General features: G+C 50.8%; 1 protein-coding gene across 3 annotated transcripts; it reads left to right on the top strand.

The window, feature by feature from the left end:
- Positions 1-785: 785 nt before the first annotated feature.
- Positions 786-10,091, top strand: Rapsn (receptor-associated protein of the synapse). Of its 3 annotated transcripts, XM_039105428.2 has the most exons (9): positions 1,143-1,160; positions 1,708-1,804; positions 1,926-2,046; positions 6,024-6,182; positions 7,319-7,417; positions 7,497-7,619; positions 8,048-8,101; positions 9,232-9,431; positions 9,826-10,084. In XM_039105428.2, exons 3-9 carry the CDS (start codon positions 1,993-1,995, stop codon positions 9,896-9,898), a joined length of 762 nt encoding a protein of 253 aa, XP_038961356.1. In that variant the 5' UTR covers positions 1,143-1,160; positions 1,708-1,804; positions 1,926-1,992; the 3' UTR covers positions 9,899-10,084. The 3 variants fall into 3 exon arrangements, with proteins under 3 accessions (NP_001386657.1, NP_001102054.1, XP_038961356.1); NM_001399728.1 differs by having other exon boundaries at positions 786-1,160; positions 1,708-2,046; positions 9,826-10,091; NM_001108584.2 differs by lacking the exon at positions 6,024-6,182 and having other exon boundaries at positions 786-1,160; positions 1,708-2,046; positions 9,826-10,091.
- The last annotated feature ends 923 nt before the right edge of the window (positions 10,092-11,014 follow it).

Here is an 11,014-nt window from a genome sequence, read left to right on the forward strand (position 1 = left end):
GGACGTGTGTCCAGGTAAGTGTCTATGTGATGAGTAAAATGTGAAGACAAAACGGGGGAGAAACTGGGAAGAAAAGAGGCAAAGCTGGGCTGTGATGGCACACACCTTTAGTCCCACACTCAGGAGGCTGAGACAGGCAGATCTCGGAGTTCCAGGCCATCCTGGTGTAGAGTGAGTTCCAGAACAGCCAGGGCTATGCAGAGAAACCCTGTCTTGTGTGGGAGGGGTGGAATGTTCCATTAGCCAGGTGTGGCTCATTCCTTTGGTCCCAGCACTTGGGAGGCAGAGTCAGGGAGATATCTAAGTTTGAGGCTACCCTGGTCTAAAAAACAAGTTCTAAGACAGCCAGGGTACACAGAAGAAGAAGGAGGGGGAGGGAAGAGGGGGGGAAGGGAGGGAGCGGGAGAGAGGAGAGAGAGAGAGAGAAGAAAAGAAAAACAGAAGAAAAGAAAAAGAAGCAAGGAGAATAAGCAGGCTGGACATTCACCTCACCTCCCTGATGCCTGTATGCCCAGTGTTCTGCCTGCTGTTTTTCCTGCTGTCAGAACCTCTGGCCTAAGGCTTGCCCACATCCTGGCAGACAGCCTTTGAGAGCTGAACCTGCTAGGGCATCAAGGCCAGTGTCAAAGTGTCAAAAAGGCACCAAACAGGTTCTCAGGTGGCACAGTGCCTGTATCCCCGGGGCAGCCACCTTTCAGCTTTGAGTGGGTGCAGCAGAAACCCTCGTGACCTTGCTGCTGACATTCCTCAGAAGCCACGTGGCCCCAACTGGCAGGGACAGCTGCAGACAGGGGCTGAACCAGCCTTGTTCCCAGGGTGGCGCCCGTTGTCCATCCAGGCCCTGCTTAGCTTTTGCCTGGTGTTGCTTTTCCCTCCCAGAGATCAGCTGGCACTGTGGGTCCAACACCATGAAGGTCTAAAGACACCTAGCCAACCACGGTCTTTCCGAGTGGCCAGACTGTGGGAGGATGGGGCAGGACCAGACAAAGCAACAGATCGAAAAAGGACTGCAGCTGTACCAGTCCAACCAGACAGAGAAGGCACTGCAAGTGTGGATGAAGGTGCTGGAGAAGGGCTCTGACCTCGTGGGCCGCTTCCGGGTGCTGGGCTGCTTGGTAACAGCTCACTCGGAGATGGGCCGCTACAAAGAGATGCTGAAGGTAGACAATACCCTTCCAGGGTGCTGTGGGAGGGCCCAGGCACTGAGAGGGTTGGGAACAGGGCTGGGTGGCTTCCTACTCCCAGGGGCCCTTGTATCTTCCTGAGAACCCTCTGTGTCTCATAGGCTAATGTCTTTTGTTTGAAGTTTTGAATATGCATGGAAATCTCCTCTTAGATGGCTGGGTATCTTTAGAGTCAGGCCTGTGGCCTTCAGCTTCAGTGTCAAAGCCTGTGAGACTCTGGCATCAGGAGCCAGGGTCCAGACCTCCAAGCCTAGGTTTTAAGTCTGCTGCTTGCTGCCTGGAGGAACAGGCTATAAATTTGAGGGTCAGGCTGATCAGTTGTAGACTCCAGGTCTGAGGCTGGGAGTGACAGGGTAGTGTCTACCTGAGCTTTGCGGTGACTGGAGCTTGGGAGGATGAATTCTTGAGTCTGAGCTTTGGGGTCTGCCATTCGCTCTGGCTGTGAAGTAGGGCTGGCTATGGCAGCAAGGGGGTGCAGGGTGAGCCTTGGCTGAGTGTCACCTACCTGTTACCCTGGGGTCAGTTTGCCGTGGTCCAGATCGACACTGCTCGGGAACTGGAGGATGCGGATTTCCTGCTCGAAAGCTACCTGAACCTGGCACGCAGCAATGAGAAGCTATGTGAGTTTCACAAAACCATCTCCTACTGCAAGACCTGCCTCGGCCTGCCTGGCACCAGGGCTGGTGCCCAGCTTGGGGGTCAGGTCAGCCTGAGCATGGGCAATGCTTTCCTGGGCCTCAGCCTCTTCCAGAAGGCCCTAGAGAGCTTTGAGAAGGCCCTGCGCTATGCCCACAACAATGATGACACCATGCTGGAGTGCCGCGTCTGCTGCAGCCTGGGCAGTTTCTACGCCCAGGTCAAGGTGGGCCTGGGCCCTTTGTGGGGAGCAGGGGAGGATAATGGGACATGTGAGGCTCCCTGGGAGTGTCCTGAGGGGGGTTCATACCGTTATGTATGATAAATATTTTCTGATTTTCTCTGGCCAGAAGTTCTTTTGAGACAATGCCATCCGAGTTAGCCAATCAGAGAATAGAATTATCTCACTCACCCATCCTGCAAATGGTCCCGCAGGTGCCATTGGTTTTAAACTGGCCATGGAACCTGCCTCATTCATGTGGATGGATGCATGGTTCTTGGCACCAGTGATGATGCTGATCATGGAGCCTTTCTGCAGCACACGCAGGTCCACAAACTCTCTGGCATCCATGAGCTCACTGGTGTGGTTTGTTGAGGCTGTACCCGCTTCCTCCAGGTCCAGCACAAGAAAGCCCCGAGATTCTCTCAGGAGCCACACACTTTGCTGGGCACTGCCTCAGCCCTCCTTTTAGATAGGGGTTCAGTGAATGGGAAACTCCAGGAAGGTAGAGCCATGAAGCTCACCTCCATCCTTGGATGACCTAGGAGTCCAGGAAGTTGCTGTATGAGAACAGGATGTGAAGATTCATTAGTCTAATATTCATTGGCAGGGTGGGGGCTGGAGAGACTACTCAGTGGTTAGAGTGCTTGCTGCTCTTGCAGAGGACCCAAGTTTGGTCTCCAGCACTGACATGGTGGCTCATAATTGCCACTACAGTTTCCGGGGATCCCATGACTCTCCTGACATCTGCAGGCTGCTGCAGGCACACAGTGAACATATATACACCATACTCTTAATATCAGATAAATACTTGAGAAATAGTTTCTGAGCCGGGCAGCACCTCAGGAAGCAGAGGCATCTGTGATCTGTGAGGCCAGCCTGGTCTACAGAGTGAGTTACAGAACAGCTAGGGCTGTAACCCTGAAATCCTGTCAAAAAAAAAAAGCGAAAAGGGGGTGTTTTGGTTTGGTTTGGTTTGGTTTTACTGAGGATCAACTACATCTCATGAACTGTTGTTGGACCGTGTGTCCCTAACAACAGAGATGATGGCAGGGTCTCTTATGAAGCTCTGGATATCTGGATGAGAAGAATAGTTAACACAACCAGGAAGTTGGTTGTTCATTATGTGAAGAAGTGTGGGCGATTTCAGGATGAGGGTTGGGGCACCATTTTTAAGAGAGTGGTCGGAAAGCCTCAGTGAGTGGTGGAGGACTGGTGGAGCTAGGCAGAGATCTCGGGAATAAGCTCAAAGCTCTGCCAAGAGAGAGGGAGGCCACTGAACTGACGGAGGTATATGAGGAGGTGGGAAGCCACGCAGAAGGGTGGGGTGTGAACTTACTGGGAGGGTCAGTGAGCAAAAGCTTCCGATTACCAGGATTTTAGTGTAGCCTAGTGTAACACCCAGATGTGGGGGAGTTTTTTTTTTTTAAAAAGACTTGCTCATTTTTATTTTATGTGTATGGGTATTTTGCCTATCTGTGTGTCTGAGTACCACATGTGTGCATTGCTTGTAGACAGCAGAAGGTGGCATTAGAAGGACAGATGGTTGTGAGCTGCCACTTGGATCCTGGAAGTCAAAACCAGGTCCACTGGAAGAGCAGCCATCATCTCTCTAGCCTCAAGCTTTGAGAGAATTTTTTTAAAGATTTCATTTATTTTATTTTTTTTAATTTTTTAAAAGATTTATTCATTTATCATATATAAGTACACTGTAGCTGTCTTCAGATACACCAGAAGAGGGCATCGGATCTCTTTACACATGGTTGTGAGCCACCATGTGGTTGCTGGGAATTGAACTCAGGACCTCTGGAAGAGCAGTCGGGTGCTCTTAACCACTTACTTAACCATTCCTCCAGCCCCTGCTTTGGGAGAACTTTAGCTGCTGGCACATGGTAAACACGGCCCCCTAGTATGTAGCCCAAGCCTGCGATCCCAGCTCCGAGGAAGCAGAGCAAAGAGGATTAGAAGTTGAAGGTCATTGGTAACTGACAGTGAGTTCGAAGCCAGCCTGGGCTACATGGCTCTGTCTTAAAAGGAAGGGAGGGAAGAAGGGACGGAGGGAGAAAAAATGTTGACACCTTGCTATTATTTTACTTTTATTGCATTTCTTACTTTATTTTCCATGTAAGAGTGTTTGCCTGCATGTGATTGCACTGCGTATGTGTCTGTGCTCCAAGAGGCCAGAAGAGGGCATCAGATTCCCTGCAATTGGAATCACAGATGTGGTTGCTGGGAATCAAACCTAGGTCCTCTGCAAAAGCAACACGTGTTCTAAACCGCTGAGCCGTCTCTCCAGCCCAGCATCTCATTTTTGACCCTGAGGTAGTCTATGCACATCACTAACATCTGAAAATGATGTTTTCTAATGACCAATTCTCACATAACTACAATAACTGTTCTCACACACCAGCTGTATCGTGATCTCAGAATAGCAGCTAACCAGCCCCTGAACGCTGTCTGTATTTACGTCTCTGCTTATCCCAAAACACTTCCCTTACTGCCGGCTTGAGGAAAGCAGGATACAGCCGGAGCTACGCAGCCAGCGGCTTATGGCGTCTTCTATGGCTCTGAATAGAACATTCTGGCTCTCCCTTTCATTTCCCCTGACACACTGAAGAAACCAGGCTAACTGCTTTGTAGAATGCCGTGTCTCCTTTCTCATCTCGCTTCTGTGTTTCCTTGAGGTGTCCTGAGATCCCTCCTTTATCTCCAGTGACTGTGATAAGATGAGGTCACACCTCTTGGGTAAGAAAGCTGTTAGACATATCTGTGTCCTGCTTTCCCATTTATTCGTTTATGGTTTTTCAAGATGAGGTCTGTGTAGCCCTGGCTGTCTGCGGACCAGACTGTCCGCTGTCATGCTGTGCTACTAAATCTTTTCAGATACCAGATCAACTGGAATTCATACAGCAGGACTAGTTCCACCCCAAACCTAGTGTTTAGGAAGGAGTTCCTTTCCACTGACTGTAAACTCAGTCCTTCTTCCTTGCAGATGGAAAATTTGGATCCATTTGTTTGTTTGTTTGTGTGGGTGGTGTGGGTGGTGTGGGTGAATGGTTAAAGACAGGGTCTCATGGATCCAGACTGGCCTCAAATTCCACACATAGCCGAGGCTGGCTTTGAAACCCTGATTCTCCTGCCTCTACTTTCCGTGTCCTGGGAGTCCAGGTAAGCATGTTACACTTAGCCTTACTGTTAGGTTTTAAATGAGGTAAGAAATGCCGGGCCTTGTTTGCATGCAGTAGATGATTAGCTAGGAAGATCTTCATGACGCCTTGGGTGTGGGGCTGGCGATTGGGTCCCACGATATGGATGGTGCACAGAAAGGGAACCATGATGTTGGTAGACGATGTGGCCTAGTACTGGACAAGGGCACTCCTGAGCCTCTGCTTTCTTCACGAGTGGAAGGAAGGCATTGGCTGTTCATAGGGGATGCCCTGGTGGGTTTGAGGGGGAAACTCAAGCAGGTTTTCCTGGCCTCGATAACCCTGCTGCTCTGATGTTCTTTGGTGCTGATGGTAGAACACTGTTTTTGAGCCCTTGGGAGCAGCTGCTCCCGGAAGCAGAACCCTTTGTGGTTCTGAAGCCAAGAAGCCATCTAGGACTGCATGAGAGGAGAACCCAGCTGCTTCTTTGCCTTTTCGTTTAAGGAACAAATATTTAAGAACTGTGTTTGGCGCTTGGAATACAGCAGCAATCTCAAGAAGCCATACTTGTGCACTGGTTTCCCCTGCTCCCTGGTTCATGCTTACTGCTGGAAGCTGAAATGAATAGGCTGACCATGACCACTGTGGTGCATATCTGCGACCTCAGTACTCAGGAGGCAAAGGCAGGAGCACTACAAGTTTGCAGCTATTCTAAGGAACATTAAATATACAAACACTGGTGCTCCCTGGCTGTCACAGATCCTGGGCCTAGAACCCTGGGATTGGGTCAGTTCCTACCACTCAGTGTATCTCCCTCCTGTTCTGTGTCCCCTGCAGGACTATGAGAAAGCCCTGTTCTTTCCCTGCAAGGCTGCAGAGCTTGTCAACGACTATGGCAAAGGCTGGAGCCTCAAATATCGGGCCATGAGCCAGTACCACATGGCTGTGGCCTACCGCCTGCTGGGCCACCTGGGCAGTGCCATGGAGTGTTGTGAGGTGGGGCAGCTGGGGAGCATGCAGGTGGTGGGGGTGGGAGAGGATCTCAGGCCCAGAACACAGGGCTCCCTATTTTCTAGAACGGCCCATGGAATCCCCCAAAGGCTTGCCAATAAGCACCTGAAGAGTGTTATCATTAACTCTGCACCAGACCTCATCCCCTTCCAGTCCATCCTCAGGGCAAGGAGCTTCCCTGCCCCAAGTAGCCTCTGTGGACCACTTTGAAAAGAAAAACATAAGAGCTGGAGATGCAGCTCAGCTGACAGAGTGCTTGCCTAACGAGCACAAAGCCCTGCTGGGGTCAACCCTTAGCCCTGCATAAAACCCAGTTTAGTAATGCATGCCTATAATCCCAGCACTCGGAAGGTGGAGAAGACAGGATCAGACGTTCAAGGCCATCTTCAGGTACACAGTTAGTTCAAGGCCTAGCTGGGGTACATGAGTGTCTTTTAAAAAAACAAAAACAAAAATTTAGTAGAACAGAGAGTTACCTGTCTGTAACCCCAGCACTCAGGAGCCAAGCAGTATGAGCACTTAGCTTGAGACTAGCCTGGACTGCATTGGGAGCCCTCGGGCCAAAGAATAAAAGAAAATAAAAGACTCGGAGGGGAGGGGGGCTCTTGGATCTCAGAGCTGTTTCAGCTCTCTAGCCCATAACATTCAGCCATCTCTCTCTCTCTCTATTTCTCTCTCTCTCTCTCTCTCTCTCTCTCTCTCTCTCTTCTGTCTGTCTGTCTCTCTGTCTCTGTCTCTCTGTCTCTGTCTCTGTCTCTGTCTCTCTCTCTGTCTCTGTCTCTCTGTCTCTGTCTCTGTCTCTCTCTCTCTCTCTCTCTCTCTCTCTCTCACACACACACACACACACACAGACAAAAAGAAAAAGAGAGCAGGTCTTGAGGTTTCTGCTCTCAGGTTCAAATCTCATTGCTTCTTCCTCTGATCCTGATGAAGGTGCTTCTCTCTGAGCCTTGGTCTCCCTCCATCAGACAGTACTGCAATCTTAGTGATTCAACCCAAGAGGCCTCAGCAACCACGAGAGGATGTGTGATCCCAGCTGTCCTCTCTAAGGGACTGCTGAGTATAGGGCACCCCATAGTAGGGCCATATGAACTCTCCTGAGCAACCAGCCTTCCTTGCAGGAGTCCATGAAGATTGCCCTGCAGCATGGTGACCGCCCACTGCAAGCACTCTGTCTGCTCTGCTTTGCCGATATCCACCGGAGCCGTGGGGACCTGGAGGTGAGATCACCAGGATGAGGTTGGGGGTGGGGGGCTTGGACCTGGAGCATCCTGAATCTAACCCCGCTTGGCTCTGCAGACAGCCTTCCCTAGGTACGATTCCGCTATGAGCATCATGACCGAGATCGGAAACCGCCTGGGGCAAGTGCATGTGCTGCTGGGTGTGGCCAAGTGCTGGATAGCCAGGAAAGTGCTGGACAAGGTGAGGCCGGCCCTTTCCGGTGGTAAATCGCTCTCTGATGCTCCCAATTTGGGGCTTTTCAGCCAACTCTGGAGGTACAGTGTTGGGCTTGTCCCCTTAATTTAACATCTGCCTCAACCTGTTGCCATGAGACCCAAACATTCCCAATTCTCCACTCTCAAAGAAGGTCCATGCCTCACCCAGGGACCCACAACTTATAAAGGGCCAGCGCTAGCATTTAAACCATATATTCCTAAACTCCCGTTTACTCTCTCATAGGATCCCATGAGGGGATCCTATGTTCTGCCCGTTGTGTCAGCATAACTCTCTTCGGCTGCCTTCCCACAGGGCAAAGGCCCCGCCCCCGTTCCTCAGGTTCACTTTTCTTTGTTTTTGTGTTGAGCCACGGCAGAAACTGCCCACAGCTCTGGCTTCTGCTCACCTTCCAGGCTTTGGATGCCATTGAGAAAGCCCAGGACCTGGCTGAAGAGGTTGGAAATAAGGTTAGACATAATTACGTCTCCTGGGTCTGGGGTCAAGAGCCACAGGAGAAAAACTGGGTATGTGAGGAGACAGGAGTTCAAGGTTTTTCTTGACTATATAGAGAGTTGGAAGCCGGCTTGGGATACATGAGTGAGACCCTGCTCACGCTTTGAGCCCTTCTGACCCTCTGGAAGGCACTTCCAGTCACTCCAAACTCCTGGATCTTCCTCCCAGAGAATATTTCTGGGGCCGGGCAGGCATTTCACACCTTGAAGAGTCCTGAGTTCCTAACAGCGTCTCAGTTCCATGGAGTAGATGTCTTCTTCATGGGCATTAGACATGCACCTGGATGTACACATGCATGTATGCAGGCAAAAACGCTTGAACACATTTTTTAATTGTACAAACAAAAAACCAAAATAACAACCCTAACACCCTTCACTCCTCACGAGCTGGATGTCCTCATAAATACTAAATACAGACTTCCCTGTGAGTGCTCTCATGCTATAATGAGGCCCAAGGTCCCCTGGCGACCAGCAGTACACATAGCACATTGCTTCTTCAGATGTCTCAGTTGTAACCATACCTTAACGTCTTGGAGAAAGCTTTGTGGCTCCCAAGGTCTTCTAGAGAATGTGCATCCCTGTAGGCTCTGGGGCACAGCCCAACTAAGATGTTGAAATATATTTGCTTTGGGCTGGGCCACAGCCACTCATGTTTATCCTGGTATCAGGATGATCAGAAATGTATACTCAATAAAAATAGGGAAACACATTAGTTATTGTAGAGGCAACATAGCAGCAGGTTTGGTCAACAAAACCCTTCAGAAACCTGGTCTGGTGGGGCACACCTGTTCCAGTGCTTGTAGAAACAGAAGGCTCAGGAGTTCTAGGCCAGCCATGACTATATGGTGAGTTTGAAGCCAGCTTGGAATATATATATATATATGAGACCCTATCTCAAAACAAAAACATGGGCTCCCATGTTCTCATCTCAGGTCTTACCCATTCTGTTCAAAGGGAATCCAAGGCTGGGGTGGGCAGGATATTTCTCCCAGGTCCCACAGCAAGGCAAGGGTGTGGTGGGAAAGGCACCTTCTTAGCCCTGCCCTTGCTCTAGTCCCTCATGGGATCTCTCCCCACCACCCTAGCTGAGCCAGCTCAAGCTGCACTGCCTGAGTGAGGGCATCTGCCGCAGCAAGGGGCTGCAGCGTGAGCTGCGCGCGCATGTAGTGAGGTTCCACGAGTGCGTGGAGGAGACTGAGCTCTACTGTGGCCTCTGTGGTGAGTCCATTGGGGAGAAGAACAGCCGGCTGCAGGCCCTGCCCTGCTCCCACATCTTTCATCTCAGGTGAGTCCTTCGCTGGGTGGGCAGGACCCCCCACATCACACTAACAATGTTAAATGCAAAGACCTGGTTTCTTGGGGCCTTGGTGTCTTCTAACAACTTCCCACCTGCTCACTGACTCTCCCTCCGGCCTTGCTGTGTGTCACTTACCATTATTCCAAGGGGAATCAGAAAGGCCCCTTCAAGTCACCTCCCAGCCCCAGGCTTGACCTGGGGTAGCAGCAGATGCCAACTCTGCCACGGCCTGGAAGCCTCTGGTGCCGGGCAGGCCGGAAATGAGCAGAGCCCAGGAGAGCCTTCTCCTCCACTGGGCAGTGACTTTCCTGGAAAGAAGACACAAGCCAGGGCCTGGCGTAAATCTCGCCTGGGTGAGTGAATGCAGCCTTGGCCTCCACAGATGCCTGCAAAACAACGGCACTAGGAGTTGCCCCAACTGCCGCCGCTCCTCCATGAAGCCAGGCTTTGTGTGACCTCAGTGGCCATCTTGGCACCTCCACCATCAAGCTGGAGGCCCTGGTGAAATCCTAGGGTAGCAGCCAGGACCTCCACAGCCAACTCAGGGCCAGAGGCCTGCCTGCTGCTCCTCTGGGCCTACCTCCCCTCCCTTGCCTCTTTGTACTTTGTTCTTTATAGAAAAATAAAATGTTTCTACCTGGTGCCAGTGATTGACCCTTCTTCCTTGTGGAGGTTTCCCTAGACACAAGCCTCAACCTATGTGTGTGAGACTCTCTGGCTAACAATTAAGTTATGAGAACTGGAGACAAGAACCCTGCTGCTGAGATGGTGGTGGCACTCACACACACACACACACACACACATGCATGCATACACACACACACACACACACACACACACACACGCACACACACACACGCACACACACACACACGCATACACACACACACACACACACACCAGCATGGGGAGTTGGAAGGGAACTACCATACAGTAAGCAGAACAGACAAGTAGTGTGGAAAGTGCTAGAAACTTGTGTGGATTTCACTGTAAACTTCTGCCCCACCAATGTTTTTAAGTACATCTATTTATTGTGTGTGCACATGTGTGGGAGCATATGTGCCCGGGTGAATGTGTGGTCAGAGAACCATTTTGGGAAGTCAGTTGTGTCCTTGAACCGTGCAAGATCATGGGATGTGAATGTGGGGTGATCTACCAGCATTTGGACCACCTGCCAGTGGTTACACTCCTGCAAAGAAAACTAGTTACCCCTTTCCTTGCAGCCATCAGCAAGAGGTGGGGTCTCATGAGCCCTTCCTCCTGCACCTATGGAATTTCCCTCACTTGACTGTGTGTAGGTCTTACAGGTAGCCACAGCTGCTGTAGGTTTTGGAGTAAGTGGCTCTCTCGAGCTAGAATACAAACATTTCCAGCTACCGTAGGAGACAAAGTCTCTCACTGGGACTAAGGTCTTACCAAATGAGCTAGGCAGGATGCGAACTTCACTTGCAAGCTCCAGGGACCGGCCTGTCTCTGCCTCCCTTGTGAGGGGTTTATAAGCCCATTGCCAGCACACTCAGCTTTGTGGATGCTGGGAATGAACTCGTGAGTCTTCATGGCTGCTCAACCAT

The sequence above is a fragment of the Rattus norvegicus genome, chromosome 3 (assembly GCF_036323735.1).
Source record: "Rattus norvegicus strain BN/NHsdMcwi chromosome 3, GRCr8, whole genome shotgun sequence".
Classification (NCBI taxonomy): Eukaryota; Metazoa; Chordata; class Mammalia; order Rodentia; family Muridae; genus Rattus; species Rattus norvegicus.

Excerpts from the sequence above, each read along its gene's own strand:
- Rapsn (NM_001399728.1), top strand. The coding sequence starts at position 969 with ATGGGGCAGGACCAGACAAAGCAACAGATCGAAAAAGGACTGCAGCTG. Across the intron at positions 1,161-1,707 it reads GCTACAAAGAGATGCTGAAG|TTTGCCGTGGTCCAGATCGA; the intron begins GTAGACAATACC and ends CCCTGGGGTCAG. Across the intron at positions 6,183-7,318 it reads GTGCCATGGAGTGTTGTGAG|GAGTCCATGAAGATTGCCCT; the intron begins GTGGGGCAGCTG and ends CCTTCCTTGCAG.